Source organism: Zosterops lateralis, assembly GCF_965231275.1.
Source record: "Zosterops lateralis genome assembly, chromosome: 1".
Classification (NCBI taxonomy): Eukaryota; Metazoa; Chordata; class Aves; order Passeriformes; family Zosteropidae; genus Zosterops; species Zosterops lateralis.
The window spans coordinates 9657928-9685756 of record NC_139762.1 but is presented as its reverse complement, the minus strand read 5'-3'; the positions used below and the strand labels follow the sequence as shown (position 1 = coordinate 9685756).

Below are 27829 nucleotides of genomic sequence, written 5' to 3'. Positions count from 1 at the left end.
TATTGCAGTTTAATTACACTTGTGGAGTGGACCTAGGTTGTTTGTAGGTGTCTACTAACTGGATGTGGATTTAGGGTGTGTGCTGGGAGCTCCCTTAACACCAGCCAAGAGACTGAATTTGCTTTCAGCACATGGCTTGGTATTCAGTGAGAAGTGGAACTGCAGCCCACCCATGTTCCATGGAGAACTCACCAGCCTGCTCTTGTGCAGTGAAAGACATGGGGCTTAAATGTCCTGGGACAGGAGAGGAACTGATTTCCCTCTGTTTCCAATGCTGAGGGAATGCCATTGTATTTTAAAATGTGTGTATAAATGGGCATGGTGCTAATTCCATCAGTAAATGTCATGCTGTGATGTTAGAGGCCATGATCTGTGTTTTAGCACACAAATTGTGCCTTTTTGTTGCTGTGTAACAGCAGATACATTCAGCTACACACTTCCTGTGCCATTGCTGTTGCAACTCTTCCACAGTGTTGGTGGTGGAAATCCATGGTGCTTCAATAACCCTGCTGGGCAGGTTTGCAGTAAGGTGCTCTGAAATATATACTTTATTTATATGTATAACTAAAGAGTTGAATTTTTATTAAAATGAAGAGGACCAGAGCAGAGGCTTAAGTGATACTTGATGATTGTAAAGCTTTTCATATTTGAAAATGAATCTATCTGTGAAACTGTAGATCTTCTTTGTGGGAACTAATTTTCTTCCTCCTCAGGTGTTTGCAGTGTCTAACTGAAAATTGGAGGAGGAGGGAGGGGAAAGTTTGATTGTGTTATCTACCCTAGTATTTTTATCTATTGAAGAGATACTGGGCTTTGGGAAAATGTTTGTTTCCAGTGTATTATATTTCAGTACCCACATCACTCCTACAGTCGAAGAATAAAGCTGGGACTTTTTTATATTAAAAGAAAAAAGTTGCCTTCAGCTATTAGTTTTCCTGAATCCAAAGAGACGGGTGGGGTAGGATCAAAAATACTTACTTGATCAAAGTTATTGGCTCTGAAGGTATCCTTACCTATGTAAGAAAGATGAAAGGTGTTGTTTTTATTGCACACTAGTAACAGTGTAATTTTGAACTAATTGGTGGTGAACTGCCAATCACCTTGGGGGAATGCAAATAGATACTCTTACAATTTCCTTTGAGGTACTGAAATCTTATGTCGGGGCTGGAAGAAAAACAGAATAATACCGTTAAATTGACCTTAAATGAGCTGCTTTGTGGCTTTCTTGGAGAATCCCTTCTAACTTTTCATTGCTAGTCCAAACAAGTCTCGTCTACCAATTTGATTTATTGGCTAGACAGCGCTGACATTGAACTTTGTGCGTGTTTGAAATAAAGCTAATGTTAGAAAGCTTTTAAGAATTTAGCTGCATCCTTTTCAAATACTCTTTTGACTGATCTGAAACTTTGCCTCTCTCGTAAAATATCCTTTTGTATAGCAACCTGTTGTTTGCAGCTATTTTTAAGGAGGAACTACAACAGCACTCAGATATGATTCAGAATTTCTACTGACCTATGTCTTAGGGACCTACTGTGATGACGCTGATTTGTTGGATAGACTCCCATGAAATCAATGTTTTGAGCTCTGGATTTTTATATTGAGGGAAGAAAAAAGAATATATATATATATATTGAACTGAGCTTTTCCTCAGAGACTACTAAATCAGTTACAGAGAAGAAGAAAAGGTCAGACGCTGACTTGAGTTTTCCTTCTTGCTCAGTCACTTCTCTGAAAGTTCTTTTCCCACTGAGCTCTATAGCTATCCTTTTTCCCACCTAATAGTAATTAGTCATTCCATAAAACAGATGATTTAGACTCTCTTTGAGGGAATGCATCATCACAAAAGCTTATTTTTATAGTGATAATTAGCTGGGGCTTTTAATAAGATTTTTTCTGAAAACTTGTGTATTATGATTAATTAAAAAAAAAACACCGAGAAATGAAACTGATGTGTATTTCAGGCACTTCTAGTGATAAGATGTAATGGAACAGTGTCTGTAGGTCTTACTGGATAGTCCTGAGATTAGAAATATTTATATATTTGAAGCCCTGTAAATATTACCCCATACTCATTATGTTGCTGTCAAGATAGATGTTTACACATAGCACAGAAGTTACGTGTTATATGCAAAGATGTGTGGAAGAAACATTCAGTTAATTCGATGAAACATTTAAAATTTTAAACAGTTGGATGTTTCTTTGTTGATTTGACTGCATTGAACAAATCAGTATTTAATTGTCTGCAATAAAAAGAGTCACCTTTTTTCTTGTATTGAAGTTGCTGGATGGATGAGGAGACAACAGAAAATAAGGAAATAATGAGACTGGACTACAAAGTAGTGTTGCTGTGCCAGCAGCCTAAGTGCTGTTTTGATTTTGTAGGCAAGTGATCAAGATATGAGATAAAAGCCTGGAAAAGAATATTAATCTCATATAAATTTATTAGAGACTGTTTAAAAAAAGTATGTGGAGCATGGTGCTCTTACAGGTTAGCCCATGGCTAAAGGTGGCCCCAAGTGTAGGGAATGGCCAGCAGGTGATGGGTGTGAATGTAAATCAGCAAAACAACAACAGAAAGGACTTTGGGTTTAAGACCTTGAACTGTCACTGCCATGGTGTGTTATTGCAGAGTGAAATTGGCCTGGAATAGATAGGGAGAATATGAGCCCTTAACTTATTTTCAGGTAAGATTGCCCCACTTTCATCCCTTTTATTTCTGAACAAATGTGAGTGAAGAGTGTTTCTAACTTATCCCAGGCAGAATATTTCCAGATTATGATTGCAGAGAGTGAAAGCTAAAGCAGAAATACTGGGATGGGAACTGAAACAACAGATCTCTAGTCAGCATTGCAGAGCTGTGTCAGTGCCTGAACACTGTGCAGGGTTTGTAAAGGAACTGGCATCAAGGAGGGAAACCCCAGTGTGCTTGTAGTGGGAAAGAGGAGTGGCTGGAAGAGAATGAAAGGTTGAAGAGAAAAAGGATGGAGAGAGAAAATGGGCTGGGTTTCCTCATGGCTGCGTAGGGATAGGAAGAAAAGTTGATGAGCAACTTTTAGTAGGAACTTAGTAGGAAGAAAGGAATTAATATTATGGTTGTCAGGGCTAAGCTGATGTCTAGGAGAAAGTATGAGGAGTTGCACAACAGTGGTGTGTATGTTGTAAATTGGAAAGTGGAAGAGGTTGGTTTAATGTGTGGCTGTGGGAATATCTGATTGTGGCACAAAGGGTTGGAACAGGAAAACTGGTATGAGCAGAAGATCCACCAGCAAGCAGGTCAGCAGTATGGAAACTGAGCTTGCTGAGGAAAGGGAGGGAGGAGCAGAAACTGAATCTGGAGCTCTGGCCACTTAGAAGGCAAAGGTCCACTTTTGCCAAATAACAACACTCCTGAAGGGCGTACAGGGATTCTTTATATCTTGGTACAAGAATCATGTAGGGATTTAAGAATGAGGCATTTAAAACATCTGGTCTGTCACACTGTGACTGGTCATCGGACTTGTGTGAAAGTTCAGCATCAGTAGAACAGGCTGGGATCACAGGAGATGGTGCTGAAACTTCTGTGTTGAGCTCTTCTGGGTAGACTGCTGTTTCTGAAAAGTACTTGAAGGACTCCTCAAAAAAGCACCTGCAGTTAAAAGTCACAAGTGCTAATGTGATGCTTCCTAAATCTGAACTGTCACCATGTGCCTTGCAGTCACCTCCAAAAGAAAATCACGTCTTTTCTTTTAAAAGGTGTGTCTTCCACAGTGGAATACCAGACAGTAGAGTTGGAACGTGAGCTTGAGAAAGTGAAAAGCAAGAAAACCAATCTAGGTAATGAACTTTCTAGTGTTTCATATAGATTGTAGTTTACTAAATGACCTTAAGGTGCTGTGTTTAGTTTGGGGCAGTTGCTTGATTGATTCCAGTTCATTCTTAATCAAATTTGTGCATTTGCAAATGCATTACATGAAATCATTGCACTCCTCCAACAAAAAAATTAAGTAAGGAGTCTGATTTGGATCTTACTTTTAACATTATTTTAGAGAAATTGTAACACTTCGTTGCATAGAGCTTTTTGTGTATATAAAACGCTTATGAATATTTGGGCTAATTTAGGACATTCCTTTTTGTGTTTGAATAATTTCTGTAAAATTCAAACAATCTTTTCTTTTCTTGCACATGCTAAGGATGTGCAGTGAAGTTAATTCTGTCTTTCCTACCGTACATGAGGAAAATGCTTTTTAAATATCTGAAATTCTGTTCTGTCCCTTTCGGTCATGCTAAAACATACGTGTTAACAGTGTATTTGTAAATTCAGCAGATTTTAAACTTCGTGGAACTGCTGTGTGCTAGGAGAAGAAAAAAGTTACTGGGACACATGCCTCTAAGAAAAATCTGCTTGTCTCTGTCTCCCCAGCCTTTCTCTAGAGAGGTTTCATATTTTTGCCATTGCTTTATACAGCTGTACAGGGTGGATGTGCATATGAACTGGTTGATGTTTGTTCCAGATCAGGATAATGTTGTGACTTATAGGCAGCTTATAGATAGCTGAATGATTCTTACTTGTTTTATTTGAAGGTGATCTATGGTATTAGGCTTACGTTTTTTCTCTTCTGAACAGAACGGAGGAAAAAAGCTTCTGCCTGGGAAAGGAATTTAGTTTATCCAGCTGTCATGATATTGCTCCTGATTCAGACAGTAAGAATTTTCTTTTTTTCCTCCCAGCAAAAAGTATGAAGAGTTCTTTGGTTATTTGAGGGAATAGATTTAAATTTTTTGAGGAATGAGTGTTTAAGCAACAGTCTTGACATTCTTTTCTAGACCATTTAAAAAAACTTGACATTATAGAGTCTGGCAGGATAAATGTGTAGATTTTAAAAATGTGGAATATTTTTCAATAACAAGACTGTTTCTACTTTTTTATAGTCCTTTTCAGTTCTTTTAGTCGCTTTCAACATTCTTTACCTGTTGGTCGACGAGACTGCAATGCCAAAGGGATCAGGGGTAAAGTAATCTTCTCTTACAATTTTTATAATTTTAGTAAAGCTTTGGAGGCCTTGCAGAAGTGCAAGTGAGCAGCTTTTGCTTTAATAACATGGAAACTAATGAGCCTTGACCTTGACTTTGCTTCTAGGTTTCATTCCTGTGCCCACACAAATATTTAGTACATGTCATGTTGTAGTGAGTTCTTACTAAAATAGTGCAGAAGCTTTACATAGATACAGTGGTGCAGTAAAACAGATCAGTAATCTGGAGTTTTGTGCAGTTCTGTCTTTGCAATACATTTCACTGCAGTTTGAAAGATGCTGGTGCCATTGCATGGGGTGGGGAGAATTGGAGGGTCATCAGAGTGCCCCTGAAACACTGAATTGAGAAAAGCCTGTATTTCATGTAAGATATTACATGTTTTGTTCTTGGTAGAAGTTAACTTTATGAACCGTTGCATGTATCTCATTTAATTACTCAAAATACCTTTTTCCTTTTAGGGACCTGGAATAGGAAATGCCTCCTTATCCACCTTTGGCTTTGTGGGAGCAGCACTTGAAATAATTTTGATTTTGTATCCTTTCTGAAAGAATTCTGTCTGTTAACAAGTATTCTGTCTACTTTCTGGGACACTGGTAATACACAAGACACTAGCCTGGAAAGAAGAAAGATAGGTCAGTCCTTCTCAAACACTTGAAGTGTTTTTGTTTCTTTTTTTCTTTAGTTCTTAAGACTTCTAGGAGACTGCTGAGAACTTGAGTGAAACTTGCATTCCTTGGAGGTTCCTTTTTCCTTGATTCTCACAGCTATCTTATGGTATCTTCTGTCGTCGGCTTCTACAGTCTTCGTTTTTTTGAGAATTTCACTCCCAGGAAGGATGACACGACTATGACAAAGGTAAGGTACGGTTTGGGATGGGGATGGCCCCCTCCTGCCTTTCTTGCCACCCAAGACAAACTGACTCTCTTAGTAATTGCCCTGAATGGCTCATTTGCAGTGATCAGTGTTTGTTTGTAAGCTTTGTAAACACAAACTGGAAGGTTGTCAAAATGCTGAATGAGTGGGAAAAAGGATGTGCTCTGTTTAGTTTGGATGGCATCCATTCACTTGTAAAAAGCCAGGAATGGCAGAGCTTGTTAACTGGCTATAGAAAAGCAAGTGAAAGAACTTCCTTCAAAGGGAACTTATTGCTAATGAGTAACTTTGATTGTGTTAACTGTACTTCAGGGAGCTTGTTTGAGATCTGAACAACGTGGTTGCTAGAAGTAATACAGACAAAGTAATTCAAATTTGAATAATGAAACTAAGACCGAGGATGGCTATTCAGCAGCATTTTGCAATCTGAAGCTGATTTGACTTTCTATAATTTAGCACTGGCTTTAGAATAACCAATGCTGTTACCTAATTTGGAGGAACATGCCTAGGTTTTTGGCAAAATATTCCCACAGCTGACATGGGGAAGTGATCAGTAACCAAGGAACAGATGTTGAATTAATTTTTTTTTTCAGTATGTTTCATTGTTTCTGTATGTATTTTTTTAAGTTATGGATCAAGATACTTTTACAACAAATTGTTGGAAGTGAGAAGTTTGCTATGCACACAGAATGATTAGAGTACTAAGTAGTAGAGAGCTGGAATGTTCTTAATATTTCCTATTGATTGCTTACAGTACACCAGGAATAGTGTGGAAATAAATAGGGAATGTACAAATGTTTACCTACTTTCAAGTTTTCCTTTTTTTTTTTTTTTTTTTTTCCTTTTGGCTTCTGATAGAACTAGACCTGAAGAAAATGATCCCTTGTGAAAGAAATTTTCAATTACTCTTTTTAAAGGCTTTACAAGAACAAGAGTAAAATCTAACAGCTGTGAATTTTTTTGTATTATTTAAAGTAGACAACAGGCATTGAATTGAAAGGAAGCTCTTTGTTGTAATTTTTTAAATAGTGCTAATCCTGCAAGCAGTTACATCCAAGGCTTAAGCTGATATATCAGTCATCCATTCTAAGCCCATGGAATTGTTCTTTTATAAAACATTCAAGGGAAGTAAGTAAACAGTTGATGCTTTGCAACATGGTTGTTTTGAACAATTTTGAATCTGAGCATACATAACACTTCAATTAAAAGCACATGAATACATATTTGATTTTTTTTCTTGGATCATCTTCATCTTGTTTAACACCATGTGGAGAGGAATGGGAAAGTCACAGGACTAACAATATGTTACTGTAAATTGCTTTAGGTTCAATTTGAAGAATGTGCCTTTTAAGAATTCTTGTTTTTCATCTTGACCACTGTTTTTCTTTGTGTTCCCTTCAGCAATCTCATTTATCATTTAAATACTGTTTGTCATTTTCAAACAGATAATTGGAAACTGTGTCTCAATCTTGGTGCTGAGCTCTGCTTTGCCAGTGATGTCAAGGACACTGGGTAAGTGAAATGCAAGTAACATCACAATAAAGGATGTTTAATTGAATTAAAAAAAAAAACAAACAAACAGAAAAAAGAAGAGTCTGTAGCTGTCTTTCCCATAGTATGTATGTAATTTGCCATCACTTTCAGTGGAAAGAGCATGTGCATGTATCTGTGGCCTTCATTTCTACACAAACACAAACTGTTGACCATACATCTGTGTATGTGAACTGCAGAATATACTTTCTAAAAAGAAAAAGATGCTAAGCAATTTAAAGAGAATGTTATTTTAGAAAGGTCAGATTTGAAAAGTCTTAAAACAGGAGATTGTGATATGAAAAGATGGGAAAGCTGATTGTCCAGAGCAGTATAAAATAATTTCATGTTCGCTGTGAAATTAGTGTTTAGTTCCTGTCAAAATATACATTTGGAGTTTGGTGTCTGAAATTTGAGCTAACATTGAGTCCAGATGGCTTTTTAAAAACAGTTAATGACTCTTCATTTATTAAGTTTTTTAATCAACAGTGATACTAGGCTACTTTCACTTTCCCTACAATAATATGCTTGTATTTTTTGTTAACTTCATTTTTCAAATTTAACAATTTGGAGTCTACCATAGGAGAACTAAAGAACTCCTGATTTTATTGCTGAAGATTGCATTTGAAATAGTTAAGCTGTTTTTACCAGTTGGAAAGACGTGTTGTGTCTTCACTTTAATTAGGTAATCTTCAGCTTGAATTCTCAAAGTTAAATTGCAAGGCTGTTACATGTTTTAAGTAGTACAGAATCCTTGTAGCTAATGTGAATTTCATTGGGGAACATTAAATAGAACAAAACAAAAATCTTCACCTCGGGCTGTACAAGTCTTAAGTACAAGCTTAGAAGTTTGAGCTCAGACCCACAGACCAGCAGTGCTCAGTAGTTCTGTAGCTGGTTTTCCTTTCAGGGAGAATACTCTTGAATGAAGAGCAGTTCATAGTTTTCCATATACTGCATATTCTCATGCTATGTATATCTACAGATGAGGCATTTTAATAAATTATAAATAATTTGTATAGCAAATGAAAAACCTTCTGTAATGCATTTTGGAATGTTGAATCTTAAAATAGGCATCTAGAACTTTAAAAAAAATCTGTAGTAAAACTCCACAAATATGCAAACAAGTAATTCAAGTACTTAACGCAATGCAGTTTTAAAATATAACCAGTATGATAAAGGTCTAAGAAGTAAAATGGTTCTAGCATGTGGAGCCAGATGCTACATAGAAAAATCACGGTTTTAGAATAGATTGTAACATAAGTTTGTGTCCACTAAATTACTGCATTCAAGACTTGTTTAAAAGAAAATAAAATTAATTGTTAATGATCCATGAGATTACCAGTTGATAATAACCAGATTCTGTGGCAGTCAGTGTACACGCTGGGTCCATTGTTGTCTCATAGGAAACAGATTAATGGTAAAACTCACTTAAAAACCAGACTAACAAGTGAAATTCCTGAATAGTTTGCCATAGAGATAAATAAAAGAAGAAAAAAGATGGAACAATTAACACACAGCTAACAAATGCACAGTCACAGCTGTCCAAACAGGATTAATAGAGTGTATTAGAGTACAGTGAGTCATGTGGTGCTTTGCAGAAATATCAATGTGTGTTGCACTACATGCCACCACCCTGTGGCACTGAATAGATGAAAAGAAATAAATATGTTAAGCAGATTCATCGTCTTTTCACTTTATTAAAAAAGCGAGATTCTAGACTATACAGAAAAGACTAGACTTCATCCTTATGGGAAAGGTGAAAAAGCAAAAGTTATCTAATGCATGCACTGACCTTTTTCAACTTTTCAAAATGGAAATAGTTTCTTACATGTTTCATAGCATTCTAATTAGATATGTAGGTGGTGGATATGTCTAATCTGCCATTCTTCTAGAATTCTAGGAAAGTTTTAATCTAAAATATGTTAACTCATATTTTCCCAGAACTTTTCAGTCTTTTAGTAGTCCTGTAGAAATGTTTCCCACCAGCACCATACTGCTAATCACAGAGAAACAAATTGGGAACAAGGCACTTAATAGTCAAGGATACAAAACCAAAGAATTCCAGAGAAAATTCAACATTCTAGTATGTGGAAGTTTTCCTAGAATTCTACACTTGAGTATTATATGCAAGTAAATGGGGATTTTAAATTTGTTTGTGCTGTCTAAAACCTACAATTTGTTTTTAACCTGGAGAATTCTTTAATAGTTTATTTGGTAAAATTTCATCAGCTTTTGTGTGTATATATTTGTGTCACTAGGTGTGAAAGTTTTTTTTCAATTACTGAAGAGTTATTAAAAATCTTGGTTTTTTTTCTCTGTGGGCTGAGTAGATACTGCTTCAGTAAGTCATCAAAACCTTTTTAACCTTTTTCTCCCATGCGTTTATAGACTTTGTGTCACTTTTCTGATGAGCAGTGACTTTTTCTGTTTGTAAGAAGAAATTGAGTGTAATTTATGGACAATAATTTTCCCACCTACTCTAACAGAAGTGTCAGGGTTCATTTCTGTTTGTCCTTGTAACACTGCTCCATGGCTCACTGTTCTTCTGGACCGTTATGTGTGGAGGAATGTTATTCCTTTTCCAGAGAATTCCAGTGCTCTGCCTGTTTTGTTCCTTTTCCTTTAAAGTTTTGGAGGCCTGTACATTCAAACCTGATTTAACTGTCTTAATTTTCATGTGGCTCCACAGTCTGACTAAAGCACTGCTACTTTGGAAGTGTTAAGGACACTGTTTTCCTTCAAGTGGGAAAGCAACTCTGTGTTTATTGTCCTTCATCTCTTTACCAGTTAATTCAGACAGCCAGTTTCTTCTTTCTTTCTTCTTCTGTGCTAAGACTTTCTGTGCTTTTTTAGTATTTCTCCCTGCTTCTTTTTGCTGTTTTGATCAGTGATTGTTTTGTTTAATCCTTTGAAACTTCTTTTCATTTCAGTATTTTTTTCTTATATACCAAATTCAATTCCTGTGTTTTAATTTAAATGACTGATGCTGCATTAAAGAAGTATGTGTATCTTTTAATGTTGTAATAGCTGGCTTGCAAGTCTTGGGTATCCAGGTACAGTGAGATTCCTAAGTGTCAGGTTTACCCTTGGGAGAAGTGCAACTGACCCTTAATTCTGTCTCTTCATTTATTAGCACTTTTGAAGTTAGTTTTTAAGAGCCCCAAAACACTTTCAAAGTAAGATGATAGAAAATCAGAAGCTTTCAGGAGTTTCAGGGCCAGGGCTTCTTTTTGATTGCCTCATTTGCTGCTGCCATTTTAGTTCTAGGACAGGGTCAGCTTCCTGCTTTTGCCCTGTTGTGAGAGCACACTTCCCTTTGACACCATCTGTGCCAAAGGTTTTTTGGGAATACAGTGGCTTTTGAATCCTGGACAATGGTCATGTGGCTGTCATCTCAGTGTTCTGCCATGTGTTCAGTGCAGTACTCCATGACACCTGACAAAGGAACAACCTGTGGTTCTTCCTCTTCTGCCTTCTGCAGTGAGCCCTACACCTTGTAGATGTTTCCATGTTTCAGAAAAATATTGTTCAGTTAATTAGTGACTGACAGGCCTTTGATCAGCATAAAGCCCAAGTGTCAGGGCTGGAGGTGCCCTGTGAAGACCTGTCAGCACCATCTTTCAGCCTCTTTTCCTTCTGTGCAAATGCTCCATGGCTGTAGTAGTGGGTGTATCCAGGAGAAAAACTGCAGTTGGAAAGATGTCTTTAAACTTTGGTTTCAAAAGCAGTGCTCTGGAAGAACACTTAAAAGGCTTAGTGTTTACCATAAGTTGTTGTGACTCTGATAGGCTATTTGCTATCTGTTTTTTTTTTTTTTTTTTAAAAGCTCAAGATGCATTTCATTCTTTTCTGGAATCATTAAGGATTTTATAGAAACTGAGGTTTCAAGCAGTTTTCATACTAAAGCTGATTTTTTTCCTAGTTATGTTTTCTGAAATTATAAAAAGAATTATTATCTAGAATAGACAATTCATTTCAACTCCCATTATTCAAGCCTTTTACTATGAAATTTAAAAAAACCATTTTGATAAAGGTGTCTTACCAGTTGTATAGTGACCAACAAACATTGTCTTGCTTGTTTAACCATGTGTCTTCTGGTGTGCTGTCTGTAAGAATTTTGCATCCAAATGTAAATGTAATAGAAGGAAATTCTGCATTTCCAAAAAAAAAAAAAAGCTATGAATGTTTTGATCTAAATCTTGCACGTAATTTAACAGGAATCACCAGATTCGATCTCCTTGGAGACTTTGGAAGATTCAACTGGCTGGGGAACTTCTATATTGTGTTATCTTACAACTTGCTCTTTGCTATCATGACAACGTTGTGTCTGGTCAGAAAGTTCACTTCTGCTGTGCGAGAAGAGCTCCTGAAGGCATTAGGTAACACAGCCCTGAGAATTCACTCTGCTTGACCATTCCCTTTCTCCACCTTTGACACCTTGATGTCACTTCTGTCACAGCTCACAGAATACTTTTTTTTGGAAATTTCTCTAAGTTAATGTGTAAGGATGAATAATGTTATGTTGTTTTTTGATGAGTCCAGAGCTGAGGTACAATGTTGATTTTAATGATATGCCTGTGGTACTTATTCTTCTCCAGTTGGATTTTCAGTCTTTGGAGAGCACAGAAACATTCTCATTGCTATGAGCAATTATTCAAAATTAAAACCTCAGCTTGTTTATGGGTTGGCTTTTTTCTTGTTTGTTTAAAGCAACTTATTAATTCCCTAAAAACAGTTAGCAGAGATCTTAAGTGCTTTGTTGTCATACCTTTTTTTTGAAATCTTTGTACAGAATGTACAGAACCTTAGCAAGTGGCTGAGTAAAACCTGTACCTGATATAAACAAAAATTTGATCAAATTTTGCATTGATATTTCTTGACCATAGAAGAAAGCATTGAAACATGAATTTGATACTAAGAGGATATTTTTTTTAAAATTGTTGTTGCCTTATATTGTCTTTACTAATTAACGAAGCTCCTCTCTCTTTAGATCTCTAAAGTAGTATTTGCTTAAGTTGAGAGGATTAATGGTGAAACTTTAGTGTTTCTGTGTAACTGAGGATTCAGTTTGCATCATCTAGAAGTTACTTATGTTAGATTCCACTGCTTTTAGAGTTGTGGTGCTGAAACAAAATCCAAGTGCTTCCCAGAATGCTGGTGGAAGATTAGTTTAAAATGTTGTAAAAGAATTAGAAATAAAGTGTTTAATAAAAAATTGCAGATGTTGAAGGCAGATTAACAAACATAAAAATTCAGGTATAGGAGGTTAATGGTCACTGGATTTGACACAAGTAGGGAGTCACAAACCCTGAAATGTGCAGGTTCCCGACACAAACTGGGTTTGTTTTCAGTGCTGTACATGACAAACAGTGTCTGTTAAAAGCTGTCCCATAGAATTCAAAGAATAAAAACCAAAATTGGCCTATGACCAAAAAAATCATGTATCAGGACTACAAATAAGACAGTATTAAGGAGATTTTGGTTTTTTGGTAGTGCAGTGAATTTTGGAATTCCAATTCCAACAATGCAAGAAATTTAACTTTGTACATATGGCACTTCAGTAAAACATTCAGTGTAGTCTACACAAAATGAGTAAGAAACTCGTTCCATTTTTGATCCTTAATTTTAGAGACTTGATAGGAGACTTCAGAGAGAAACTGTAGCAAGCAAGGAAGGATTGACATCATGCCTCTTTTGAATAAACTGTGGCTAAATTTGCCATCTTTCCTCATCTCCCCTCCAAAGAAAGAGTAATAGCTGCTTGCCTGGGGCAGGATGTGAGACTTGAATTAGCACTCACAGTAGAGAATTGTGTGATAAGAACAAATAGCTGGAAACAGAGCAAAATCAGTAGTAGTGTACTCCTAAAAATGTAGTTACACATATAAATAGTTTAGAGAAGTAATCTGGTCATCACCAGTGACATTAAGATCATCAGTGGATGATTTACAAAAGGATGTTATAGTTTAAAAGAAATATTTTAGGTAATTATTTAGGTCTTTGCAGGTGACGGTAAATTATTGCAAGACTTTCTAGGTTCTTCACATCACTTGAGTCTGTGATTTAAGCAATGGAAAGTTAGGATTCTCTGTCTTCCATGCTTGTCCACTGTAATGGATTTTCTCACTTAAACAACACTGAGGGAATTTCCCAGAAGAAATTCTTAGAGGAGGTAGAACATCAGTTCTGGTCTTCAGCAAATGTGAAGTCTGTGGTCATGAAGTAGAATTTGGATTCTCTGTTCTTTTGAAATACCTGTGTGCATGAAACAAGGGGGAGTCTTAGTTTTTCTTTATTCTGTAATGTTTTGCAGGATTAGATAAACTTCATCTATCAAACAATCCAAGAGACTCGGAGACAAAGCCTTCTGCAAATGGCCATCAGAAAACACTGTGATAACAATCACCTGCAATCAACAGAGCTGAAAACATCAACCTCATGGCATTCCTGTCATCTCATCAGCATTTTTATATTGCTTTTGTTTGTTAGTTTGGTTTGAGCCTTGTCTCATTTTGATGCTATGTGCTTCTGAGGAAGTTAGGTCTGTCAGATTCTTCTCTTTCCAGTGAACTTTTGGTCTGCTTGTTTATTTCCCAGTAAGTTAATGCAGGAGGTGCCTTGAAGACTGGAAGCTGAAAAGAAAAATGCATTCCTTTTTATTTGTTGAAAGTCTCACATCTTTATTTTTAAACTTGTTACCATTTGAATGCATAGTACCTCCTGTGTTACACAAACACAGCTATAAAGAATAACTTTAGAACTTGATTTAAAAAAAAAAAAAAAAAAAAAAAAAAAAAGAAGAAAACATACACTTGAAGGTCAATATTACCCTTACTGGAAATGTAAAGTACCTGGAGTAAGTATCTGTGACAGGAGATAGACAGCCTACTGAGAGTGAGTTGAAAAGGACAGGAGAGATCACAGTTCCCTCGGTGCTGGATGCAGTAGGCTGTGTCACGGAGCTTTCTTGGAAGGCCAGTGCTTTCAGCTCTCTGTCCTTAGCTCTAAATGCCAGCTTGCTTTACTGGTGGTCAAATGATGTCTTACAGAAGTCCAAGATGAAGATTAACTTCAGTGTTAAATCTGAGCCTAGTATGCTTTGTAAAAAGCTGTGTAGACCCCTGGTCACAGCTCTCACAGTTCTGTGAGCTGTTGTGCCCTGGAGGTCCCTTCCCCTACCCAGTACCCCCTGTGAAATTCTTGATGAACTACTGTGTGTGAGCAGTACCTGGAATCAATGCAAGGAGCATAGGCCTAGGAGGCTGCAGTTGCAGTTTTCTACAATCTTTAATTTGAAGTAAATTTCTTTGAATTTATATTTCAGTTAGCGGGATTTCTGTTCAGCAGCATAATCCAGTTATCTGTCACTAGCCTGTTTTTTAATGTACACATGAACATGTATATAGGCCTATATGTGTAGATATCGTAAATTAAATTCTGAGGTTATAGAAATGACAATAGGTGGTTTCGTATGTGAAACTTGTGTGTTCAGTCTTGGTAGTTTGAATTTCTGCAGTGTTACAGTTTAACTGCTCAGAGGCCTTAGATTCAAGATGGCATCAGTGAGTGATAATGTCCTTTCTTGTAGCATTTCCTTGCAGCCTTAGGAATTAAGCAGTTTATAGTACAGAAAAATACCAAGTAAGTATTCAAAATCTGGTTGCACTTTTGTCCTGCTTGGCCACAAGTAATCTTCAAACAGACTGGAATGGAGATGCCTTCAGTGAGTGTCCATCATGTAGGGAGCCAGAAAATTTTTCTGTTCATTTCCTGTTTCTGTAAAACAAGTCTGCCTGTCCCTAGTTTGAGGTGTTATATTAGTTGGTGACAACTTGGTTTCCACTGTGGTTCCAAAATAAGATAAATCTTGTGTCAGAAACTTTGGCTGTTCTCCTGAGATGACTGCTCTGGGCTGTAGACCTTATTGCTGTGTGTGTGAATGTCTGCTTGTTTTTTTCCCCCCTAAAGTGCTTCAAAAATCAAGCTCCAGTACACATAAGGATTTATCTTTTTTGCAGCTGCCTTTTCTGACTTGAACTGGGGCATAATGTAAATATTTCTGTAGTAAATACGATGCTAGAAAGTTACTTTTTTTTTTGGTGTGTGTGATTAGTATAAATTCAAGGTTTATTGAACTGACTATTGATGTGTTGTATCAAGTCTTGGAAGAAAAAGTAAAATTACTTGATTTCACTAAGATTTACAAGTATTTTTTCTCTTGTTTAATGCTGACACTTTAGTGAGAAATCTTTATCTGAGTCAAAGTTCTGCAACCAGTAACAGAGCTATAATTATAAGTTGTTCTAAAATGAATTTATATTTAAAATATTGGGAGATATATTATTAGGGGCATCAGTCAGGTATTCTCAGAGCTTGTAGCCTTATGTATTGGCATCATAGTTAAAAACTGAAATATGTCCACTTTTTCATGCGAGTCACTGTATGACCAAAATTGTCCTCATATCTTAATGGGGCTGCTGAATTGTGGTGTGTGAGGCCAGTTAGCTTTATAGAAATATTTCTGTTACAATGCTAAGACAGTTAATACACTCTGAAGAAATTAATATTAGGAATAATTCTAGGAGTATCAACCAGCATAGGTCTTGCTCTTCGTGCCTTTGGAGAGATGTTTTATCATGGCATCAGTGACCCAAGAACACAGAAAAAGGTGGATTATAATGTGTGTGTGGCTTCTGCAAGTGAATTGGGCAATTACTTCAACTGAGCATGAAGTTCCTGCCAAGAAGCACCCAAGCTTCAGGCAAGACTTTACAACTTGTTTTCAAAACAAATGTTAGAGCCTCGACTGTCCCCTTCCTTCTGCTGGATTCTGCAGGCAGATGTGTGGATTAAGGCTGTGTTAGAGGAGACTTTACACTGGACTCTGTGGGATGGTTGAGGTGCTCCAAGATGGGTGAGAAATTCAGAACTACCCTGTGCAACTATTGACAGTGTTTTGTTTTAAAATCAACTGCTGATATTGTGACACTGTCTACATCAAAATATGCCTTTGGCCTTGAGAATGACATGCTTATGCAAAGCTTTGTCACTGCATGCAAGATACAGGTCACTGTATACTTTTCACAGAAGCATCTGGTCACTTAAATACAAGCAACTGGTAATTCATTAATGGATATTGACAATACATTCCTAGTATTTTGACTCATGTAGAGTCAGGTGGTCTATACCTTCAAGGTATATACAGCTGATCTTAGTAACATTAACATCTGCCTCACTTTTTATGAGGCAAAAAGCACATCAATGCTTCCATCTTCAACTAGATACCACACAAGACCAAAAAATAGATGTAAACTGAGTGTTTTAAGTTAGCTGTTTTTTAGCTTTTTTCCGTGTTGGTAGCACAATATTAAATGCAATTGCAGAATTGTAATATACGTGGGGTTTCTAAGCATAAAGCACACATGCTTATCACTTTAAGCTAAAAAATAATTGTATTGGTTACTGTACAAGTAACAGTTTTGCATTCAAGGGGACCTTTGTTTACTGTCTGTAATGTGCTGTTTATCTTTGGCCCTGTTCTTCCGATACCTTTGACCCTGTTGGCTGTTTTAATGTCATAGAAATTAAAAGATTTGGCAGGTTGTTTTCCTTGTCTGGTTCCCAAGTACCACCTGGAGCACCAGTGGAGGGAGAGCCGGGCTGCCCTTGCAGGCAGGAGCTCCTGCAGCAGATGCTTGGCAGGATGGACATGGAGCTGATGCTGGGGACACGTCCTTCCCTGTGTCACCAGGAGTGGCACATCCTCCCCTGTGTCACCCAGGAGGGATGGGTGCCAAGGGGCTGCAGTCCCTGTCCATCCCACCATGTCTCTGCCTCTCACCTGTGGGTCTGTGCAGCAGCTGATGCTACTTGAGGTGCTCACATGGGCCCAGTGCTGTGAAGACCTGATGGCCCTTTTCTTAAAGAATTTACAGTCTAAATTAGAAAGGAATAAGGTAGAAATACAAAGCAGTTGGCCTCTTCCTGCATGTGGCTTTCCTTGAGTTCTTGAAGTTCTCTAGGTTATTTCCCATCTCTTCTTTCTCTTCCGGAAGTGGGGTGGTGGTGTATGTACAGCAGGTGAGCCTTACCTTTAGTGGACCGGGGTCTAAAATTCTGAAATAAATACAGGAAAACAGCTAAATCCTGTTTAACATATTCTCTGATCTTGAAAATAACATTTTTTTAAATCAAGATGAAATAATTTAAACAGAGACAGGATGATAAGGCCACATAAATAACCTCTTCAAAAAGAAATGTGCTTAGTTTTGTTTAAAAAAAAGTGTTGATGTGAACTGTGAAGCTTTAATTGCTTTAATGAAATAAGATTCCCTACCTCCTACTATTAGGATTTTTGTTGTTATTTTAGTGCTGAGTTGAGACAATATTTCCTACACTGACTTCCCTCCCCAACCCATGAACACTGAATTTGCTATTGGTAAGCTGGCAGGTTATTTCAGTCACATTGTCAGGATTTGATCTTTACAAAAATGCTACTTTTGCATTTATCCCATTCAGCAAGAGCAAACTAAGGCCACAGCCACCAGCCACATTGTGATGCAACTTCTGCCTCCTTTTCTACCCTGCCCCCTTGAGACAGACAAAACATGAAATAGCAGAAGTATCCATAGATTTGATTTGTGCACTGTAAGAAAACATACTAGAAGGCAACTTTAATGGAAGGCTTTTGAATATTTCGCAATTGAAGCACCTAAAACTCGTTTTTCAAACAGAAAGAATATATGTGCATCATTAGTATACAAATGTCAATTGTTGTTCTCTAAATAAGCCAGTAATTCACTGTCACTGAAAAAAACCAAACCCATCACTTCTTAAAATCTCTTTTGTGATTCACAGTGAAACAGTATCTTGGACTTTTATAGAAGCCTGTGAACTTCTGAAGGTATCTCTGTCTTGGCAACAGAAACCTGAGGATGCTTGTTAGTTTTGTGTTAATTTTAATATTTTATCAGTAAGTTTTTAGTTTCATTTATTGCTCATATTTTTTTAATATGCATAGCATTAAATGTTTTAACAAATACAGAAGGTGACTCTAAGCAGTCAAAGAATGTGAGACATATCCTGTAAATGCTGATATTCTTGAGATACTGAATTCCAAGCTATTTAGAAACTGTATCTCTATGAAGGCCTGACATCAACATAGAAATTAGGAAATCCTAATTCTTAAAGGCTTTTAGGTATCTGAATGTTGACATGTACCTACCTGAGCACTTTGGAATGCTGCTTCTAGATGTTTGTTCATCACTAACCCCAAGCATTGCTGTTGCTTTTCTCCCTACCCCCCATGACATTAAGTTTTATAGTCAGCATCACTGGATGAAGCTCCTTTCCTGAACAGGGCTTTGTTTTGCATTCCTCATCTATTCCTTGCTTCCATAGATACCAGCTATTGAAGTATTGGGGCACTTGATTTGATTTTAATGTATTTCTTTTCCCATGTAGTTAGAACTGTTCTTTCACTACAAAAATGCTCACTTTTATTAATTTGTTTTTTACCACTAAACTCCATTTAAGCAATCCTGTCGCTAGAGGGTCTCTGACAAATTAAGAGCTCAAGTCAGTTTGAATCATGAGTGAGAAGGTTTAGTCATTGCATATATTTGTGCTTTTAGCTTTGAGTGGTATGAAGGTACAGCCCCCCTTCTCACTGAGAGGAATGAGCTGATTGGGCCACTGGGAGCCCCTGGGGTGGCTGTCACTGCAGGGTGGCTCCTGTTGTGGAGCTCTGCAGCTCATCTGCTGTGGGATGTACAGAGAGACCTCAGCTCTCACTGCCTTCCTCAGTGGGAGGTGGGCACACTTTTGTGTCAGCTCTCATGTTCTCATCAAGGTCAGGCTTTGTGAGGTGCTGATGTGAGGCTTTTCGCCTGTTCTCTGGGTTTTTGTATTTCATGTGTATGAGCATATTTTGGGCCTTCTCTCCCCCTGTGAATTGATCATTCAGAGAAGTGGCATGATGGTGATACCTGTGCAGTGGATTCAAATGGGTGTGTTTAAATGTTTAAGAAAATAAGCTAGTGCATGATTTCCCTTTTCCCCCTAACCATGAGTTTTTTTCCAGTCTGGACCAAAATTCTTAAGGGTCACAAAATCTGTTACTTTCTCCTCCTTGGCTTTATATAACAAAAAAATTTAGTCACTTTTACTTTCTTAAAGTTAGGTTTCAAAGTATTTTTGTCTTATTTGGTGTGATTTCTGTTGCTTTAAAGAGGATAGAAAAACAAGATACCTTAGGGTCATGGGATTTGAAATCTTTGTGTGTTTGTGTGTATGAAACACATGTACACAAAAAAAGGGTGCATTTCCTTTCCTGTGGGGTTTGGGACCCAACCCCACATTACCTAAATAGAAATTGTGTTGCTCTTGTCGCCACTGAATTTTGTCTTTAAAATTCCCAGTGAGGAGACTGAGGGTGTTCTCAGGGTGCTGCTGGAACCCTGATCCCTTGTCACGTGAAATTGGCTTCATGTGTGCTTGGGCAGCATGACCATAAAAACACAATTCTGAGCTGGCTTTTCCATGGCTGTTGGTGCTGCTGGCTGGGCTGTGATGATGGCGGCAGGTACCTTCACTGTGCACATTCAGGTTTGTCACTGCAGTGTTGCTGGTTAATATCACAGTTTACAAACAAAAAAATTACACACAATCTCTAAATTGTGTGAGGCTGAGAGGTGCTGAATGGAGCTGGTGGTCCCCTCTTGGTCTGATTTGTGCTTTAGGTTTTGTAAACTCCACAGTCTTGAGCAGCTGGCTTTTCTTTCACATGGATGTGTCTGACCAAGGTATAGCACAGCTGAAAAATTGTGCTTTGAGTGTTACTTTAATCACAACAGTTTTCGGTGTAGATACCTTCTCCCCACCAAACCCTTCCTGGTTCATTTGAGGTCATTCAGAATTATGATTTATAATGTTCTCTGTTGTGGGTATTTTGTTGTGTTACAAAAAGAAAAAAAAAATATTTGCTGCCTTAGCTAGGCTGATTTTTTTTGTTGTTGTTTTGTTTTGTGGAAAGCAGTGGTAATATGTTTTTTTCCTTTGTTTGAAATGTTACACTGAATGTTTTGTAGGAATTTTTTTTACTGTGTTTTCAATAAAGGTAAAGTGTGATTTATAGCAGAGTTTTGTGCCTTTTTTGTTATAAACAATGAAAAAATAAGAATCTGTGTCATTCTAAATTATCCTGTCAGTAATTGGTATGAATAGCTGTGTTCGTCTCTCATCTGCCTCCTCCCAATTTAACCTGCTTTTGAGATTCTCAAATGGTTGCATTTCTAAAATAGCTGAGATAGAGAATGTGATGGAGATTCCTCTACATTAGAGGCATCACAGTCCTGGGTTTTAAGACAGGTGTGTAATTAATCTGAACCCTCTGCTTTAGGCCAGTAGGGATTGTTTATAGCAAAGTATGCTCATTATGTAATTTGTATGTAATTTTCAAACTCTTAATAGTTTGACTGAAGGGCAATTTTTACATCTTGAACCCCTGACCACCATGCTTCCTAAACTGTCTGTAACTTAAACAGCTTCAGACTTTAAATTCCATTTCACAGGAGAGTTTAGGCTGTTTTTAAAGTTCAAGAATCATGTGGCTGGAAGGGACCTGGAGGTGTTTGATCCATCCAGCTGCACAGGATCAAACATAGCTGCGTTTTTCCTGGTATTTAACCAGCCTGGCAGGGGCTATCTGTGATGAGATTGCTGTGCTGTCTCTAGGCAGTATATTCCGGTTTTTAATTGTCCAAGATTTCATAAATGTCAAATGTGAAGGGCCCTTGCCATGCTTTAAACTTTAATTTTGTTCTCAAACATTCATAGTAAAGCAAGCCTTCCTGCTTGCACCAGATTTTTCCACACCTGAAAGGTTACATTTCTCTTTATTTTCTGTTTGAGAAGTGACCCCCCAATTCCCTCAATGGTTTTATGGAGATCTCTTATCCTTTTGCTGTCTGTGGGGATGGTTATGTATTTTTAGAAATGCAGAGCTCAAGTGGACACAGAAACCTCCAAGCTTGAGCTCTGGCACTACATCATGTCTTCAGTTCTTTCTTTGTATTTTTTGGGGGTTGTGTTTTTTTCACAGTGGGAAAAGAGGTATCTCAGGTGTTATCCTCAGTATAGATTTTTATGCCTTTTTACTGCCTTGAGTATGTTTCTGCATATTGCATATAGGCCTGGGCAATCTCATCTTCATATCTGAGGATGCTCGCACAGGAGTTCAAAAAATAAATTCCTAAAAGGATTGCTTTTCTTGAGTTTAATCATCTTGAGTGCAATCCCAGCTCACTGTGGCCACTTGCTCCTAATGTATTTCTGTATCTGAAAGCTCTGCAGGGACTTAGTCTTAGACATGTCTGTGTGTCTCTGCACCTGAATGTGTGCAGCAGTTTTAAAGGACATTTTGATGCCTGTATCATGACCAGGCAATGTGTGCCTTTCTCTCTGTGCCTTTCCTGTGAGAGAAAACCTGATAGGAAAAGAAGGAGCTTTTATTTCAGGGAGTGTGGGTTGGGAAGTGGAAGGCAAGGTGGCAGAAGAGTTGAGCTCAAGGTCAGACAACCTCATGGCACCTGAACAGTTTCCTATTGTTTCATTTCACTTTTTTTCTTTTGTTTTGGTAGCTTTTTTCTACCAGCACATCCGCTCCCTTCCAACAGCAAATGTGACCCTTCATAGCATATATCAGAGTATTTAAAATGAACTTTTCTAGACCCAAAGAAATCACGAGTCCAAATCCCACAAAATTCCCCCAGAAATTATGTGGAAAACTCACTAAGAATTTATACAAACTTTGAATTTCCTAAATTTTCTGCTAACATGATCTCATATTCTTTTTATTCTATGGTCTGATTCACTGCTAACTGGCAACTGTTATGACTTACTGTGTTCCCAAATGATCCCTAACACAACGGGATATTGAAAAGATGTATCCATTTGTCAGTAGGAATTGGATTAGTTTCCTTGTTAGTAAATGCTGATTTAGCAATGTAATATTAAAGAAGTTCCCCGAGAGCCTTTGTATTGTGGATGTATTTAAAGCCCAAAGTGGTGGGAAAAGCTGCAGCCCCTCCTGTACTCTGTAAAGAGAACTCTGTGTAGCAAAGAGCGGATGGGGAACCTGGTGCTTCTCAGTGTCAAGAAAACATCCCAGTCTCTCCCACACAGACATTCACACTGACCTTCAGTGGTGTGTGTAAAACAAAAAACAAATAAACAGCAGTCCCACCACAGGCCTCCTCCAGTATTTACACTTTGTGGTCTCCAAACAATCCTGGCCAGTGACACCGTGTGCTCTCTGAATGACTCATGAAATGCTGCTTATATCTTTAATACTTGATGTGATTATATATTTAATCAATAACAACCCTGGTAAGTTGTACCTGACTCTTGTTAGCTGGGTTCTAGAACTGAAACTCTGCATTGTGATTCTAACTGCCCTGACTGATTTCGTATTGAAATTCAGGAAGAACAAGCTAAGATTACACCCAAGTCTTACATAATTTGGGGTTTCTGTTCATTGTCAAGTAAAGGTTGACCAATGTGAAAACACTTCTTACCCTGAATTATGCTTGGTCTTTATTTATAGTGGTATCAGACTTGACCAGACCTGACCTGGTTTTGTAAGCAAGTGAGCATACTTGAGCTGGAACTGTAAAAAAAAAAAAAAGAGGAAAACTCTTTTCCTGCATGAGACAGGGATCTGTGAAGTTCCTCTGCTGCTAAGATACTATCTTTGAGCTACTCCTGGATTTTCTGTAGTATGACCTGACCCAACTAATATCCATCAATCAGTAAATAAAAGTCTAAGGTTGGGAAGAAAAAGAAATATAACCAAAATTTAACCCAGAATTTTTGCTAACTGGTAAATCAGCATGAGCTATCAATGTGAACAGAAAAGAAATCAGCATTTTGAATAATTTTTTATTGTCACATTCTAAGATATAAAAATGAATTTCTGCTCTGTTTTAATGCATAATACTGAATAACTTTTTTTCATCCTAGAATAACTGAAACAGAGCAATTGAATTTTTTTCTGAAAACACCATATCCTGTACATTTTTTGTCTGAGACTTCCTAAAGCTTGGACAGAGTGGCATAAAGTGACTGTGAAATCCCCCATCGGTATGCAAAGCTGCATCAGTCATCTGTACAGCAGCACAAGACTATGATAAAATGAAACGATGAAACAAAGCGCCGAGGTGAACTTTGTCCATGGGGAAGCCTTTTTAAGTGATCCCATGTCAGCAAATTGCTTACTAATGTGTTGACTTATGGCAACCCTCAAAAGTAAAATGAAAAGGCTGGAATTTACAGCGTATCAATGAATCAGTTGATAAGCTTTTACTGGTTTAATATCCTCCTAGTTTTGCTGCTTGGAGCCACTTCAGGTTAGCAACAGAATGTTTACCATCTCTGTGTGATAAAGGAAGTCAAACGACTAAACAAATTCCAGGACCATTATGCTGTTTGGTGAGATTTAAATTAAAATCGTTGGGAGAAATCATGTGGAGGGGGGAGGAAGAAACTAAAGTCAACTGCATCATTTCCACAATGACTTACCTCGCTTCCTAAACAATGGCAGGATTTTTAGCAGAGCTGGAGATAATGTAATGCATTAGAAAAGATTTAATTGCACCAATAAAAGGCTATACCACAATTAAATGACATACAGAGTGACATTTATAGGTAGGATCAAAGAAATTCACTACCTAACATGCTGAAGCAACACCCTGCTCTCTGTGTATAGGAGTGCTAAAAAGTAGCCTTCTTTGGTTTCAGTGACCTTTCTTATCTCCTTTGATCTAGATTATTAAAAATTTTAATGCCAGGTGTAATAAGGGCTACTGTAGCACCTTGAAACAAGCAATATGTGTCCTTCTTAGTACTAATATTTCAGACCTTGTTTTTTATTTTGTGATATTTATTTAAGCATATGAAACTTGACATTTAACCTTTGTGATCCTTCCAGAGGCGGCAGAGTTATTAAAAAAACAGTTGGGTGGGTTTTTTTTGCTATTGTGATGCCATTTGATTATGCTAATGTTTAGAGAGTGACATTTTAAAAGCACAGTTCAATTTTGAGAAGCAAATTTTATTTTAGAAAAGCTTTTCAGAGTCTGGAAATGGATAGCTCCTTGCGAAGACTTTCTTTAATGTTTTCATTAACAACACTTAAAAGTGTAAGAGCGAACAGCAGGAAAACTCATCTACAGTTCCCACTTGAAAGCCACTAAGGAAAATAAGTGCAGATCCTTAAATTATGACTTGCACTGAATTTATTCAAACCTGGCTAATTGTTATAAGAAGGCTTTATAAATTTATTAAGTAGGAGTTGGAAAAGCAGTGCCCATTTTGTTCCCTGTAAAATCCTCAAACGTTATGTGGGAGAATGAGTTCCTACTGCTGAGCCTCTGTGGACACTGTGTTGGATGAAGACCTTCCCGTGGCTTTTCTAACCATGGGCTGAAATGTGGGCAGCCAGCTACCAGAGACAGAGACCCTAAAGCTAACCCAGAGGAGGTAGCTTGGAGGGTTGCTGCTGTTGCCATCTGAAGTTCAGTGAGAGAAATTTTGACCAACGACCTTCAGATGCAGCTTTCAGCACATTTAGGAGCCTTCTTCAACCTCCTGTTGCTGGGACCTTGTTTCATGGCTTAGCATGGGCCCATGGGGAGCTGGCAGCCCTCTTGAGAAAGAGGCCAACATCTGCTTCCCCAGACTTTCAAACAGCAGGAAAATCGAAGTGTTGCTGTTGTCTGTTCCAGTCGTGCTTCTTGAGGACAGTCACAATCTGCTGACAGGTTAATTTATTCCAAACCTAAGGGCTTGAGCACTTTTGAGTGTAACATCAACATTCTTCAGTCACCTTCATATCCTTTTTCTCTGCTACAGGGAAGGATTTTGCATTGGTTCTAAAGAGAAGGGAATGAGCAGACTGACAGAACGACTGAGTGGCTCCAGTGCTGCCTGTTTGGTATGAATAAGAAGGAAGAAGTGAAAAGGGAAGCAGCTGATATTCAGGAGTTCTGGTTTAAGGAAGCTGAATTGCCTCAGGGAAACAGACCAAGGAAGCAAATACAACATAACTTTTTGCCAAATAATTGCTTTCCTAATTTTTTTATCCTTAGGAGTCACTGCTTCTCTCAAGTCTTTATACTCTTTCTAACAATATAACCCCTCCAGGAAGCTTGAGTTCTCTGACACAATTCTGCTCAAGAAGAGGAAACTCGAATTTATATGATTTCATTATTTATATAAAACAATGATTTAATGTGGTTTTTTTTAACTTTAACTTTTGTAGTGCATTCATTCTGTCTAGTTTCTTACTGAAAGTGTAATGCATTTGGAACATTATTAAGAAATAAATATTGTCTGGTGACACACCTGTAGCAGAAGTAAGGCTTACCTAATTCACTCAATTTAAGTGAGCATGCCCCATCATGTATTACTCTGGTTTGATACTGCTCCTTTCTACACATAGGACAACTTTTTACCTGTAAATTTTTCAAAGGTTTTCAGGCATGACTGAAAAAACTTATAATTACAATTACTTACAATATATTTCATCTCGTTGGTACAGATGAAACAGGCTAGATTACAGAATGTAAAAACAGTTTATTAATCAAACCATGAACACTTTACAACATGAATATTTTTAAAATTAAAGTGTTAAGAGAATTTTGTAAGTCTCTACATATTCACATGAAATTTCATGGATTAAATTATTCCAGGTTAGTATATTCCTGTATAGCTCAGTTACAAACTATGTTTTCCCATATGCTTTTAAAAAAGGTTGTAAAAAATATAAAGTACTTCATCATAAAATAGCTTTAAATTATATTTCTTACCATAAAAATCTGGAATCAAAATTACTTTTCAAGATGATTACATTTAGTTCATTAAGATATTCATTTAGGTAGTTTAATTAAAAGACTCATGTATTATGTGCTTGAATAGTTATATAAAAATGTACTCTCTTAATGGACTACATGGGAACATGAATGCAGCACCTGTTTTTTCAAAGAAAAAAAAAAACAACCCCAGAACCAAACCTGACTTTAAAGCATTCTAACAGCTGAAAAGGAAAAAAAAAAATGCTGACAAGGAAAATTCTGAAAGGTCATCATTTTCCTTCTGTGATTACTGCAATCTTTTGAGTGAAAATAAAACTAGTTTGTGAAATTGTGAATTTTGTGTTACCAGCACATAGGGTGGTAGAAAGCAGGAAATGGCAACTGCTCCTGCCTGTTGGAAAAAAACACAAAAACAAACACACATTTTAAATGAAAACTGATTAATTTTTCTCCCTTTTCCCAACAGAGACTTTACATTTCAAGGGGTGATACACATCAAATGCAGTTTTTCTCACATACAATAAAACAAAAGAGAAAGTAAATTGACAGGCTACAAGAAAACTTCACCTTTATCTGACCTAAGTTCCCACCAAATGCTGATGGTCTCTATCCTGACAAAAGATATAGATTTGGACAAAAAAAGCAGTTTGCTCTCAGAGGAAGGAGAAACTGGGAAAGGAGTGAAGCCCAGAACAAGCAGTGAGCACTCTTGAGCTGGCAAACACAAGAGGATTAATGGCCAGCAGCCAGCTGGAGGGAAGGCTTTCAGATACAGTGGCTTTTTCCCTTGAGGCAGGAAAGCTAACGAAACACCGAGGACAAAAAGAATTCCAGAGGCATTTGCCTTTTTGTGCCAAATCTAAAGTAACCTTTTTAATGAGTGCTGCCTTTTGCTCTCTCTTGTGAAATTTCAGACTTTCAGGGTAACCAGAAATTGGCAGATCTTTCCAGACCTCTCCTACCTCTCTGTGGACAGTTGTTCACCTCCAGCTAATGTTGATGTAAAAAGCAAAAGCCCTGTATCTGAGGTTATTCAAAGACTTTGATTCACAACACAGACTTGGCTGCGTAAAGTCTTCTAAAAAAAATGAAAAGGAGAATAGCAGAAAAACTACCCTAAAATGCACTGTGGAAAGAAACTTGTAAGCAGTTGGGATAATTCTTCTAATTACCATCATCACCTCTCTGAAGCAAATCTCTGTTCCATTGGTCACTTGTCTCTTTTGCTTAATATTATCAAGATGATAGTTTAGAGAATTTAATAAAGCAGGGTGTATTTATGTCCATGTTACACATGTGCATTGAGCAAGCCATCAAAGTAAAATGCAGGCAGTTCATCAGATAACCTGGAAGTGACTGTGGCATTGGGTGTACATCTACTTTGTTTTCCAAGTAGAAATAATTGTTGTACTAAACTGAAATTACCAAAATTTTTGAGAAGACAAAAAAATATCTTGAATTGTACAAACAGCAAACATTTACTTGATGAATGAAGGTCAGAATCATATCTAGCAGGACTTTATTTGAAGCAGAAAATAGCC

At 37.4% G+C, this 27829-nt stretch overlaps 1 protein-coding gene across 2 annotated transcripts in view; it reads left to right on the top strand.

Annotated features, from left to right (window-relative positions):
* The window catches only part of LMBR1 (limb development membrane protein 1), a 66809-nt gene extending 46101 nt beyond the window's left edge, over window positions 1-20708 (top strand). For both annotated transcript variants that reach the window (XM_083866826.1, XM_083866827.1), the window contains 8 exons: window positions 3733-3813; window positions 4604-4680; window positions 4909-4986; window positions 5469-5542; window positions 5775-5865; window positions 7329-7395; window positions 11634-11795; window positions 13730-20708. In XM_083866826.1, the coding sequence (XP_083722952.1) occupies window positions 3733-3813; window positions 4604-4680; window positions 4909-4986; window positions 5469-5542; window positions 5775-5865; window positions 7329-7395; window positions 11634-11795; window positions 13730-13812 (713 nt within the window). In that variant the 3' untranslated portion in view covers window positions 13813-20708. The remainder of the gene's footprint in view (window positions 1-3732; window positions 3814-4603; window positions 4681-4908; window positions 4987-5468; window positions 5543-5774; window positions 5866-7328; window positions 7396-11633; window positions 11796-13729) is intronic.
* Window positions 20709-27829: the final 7121 nt, after the last annotated feature.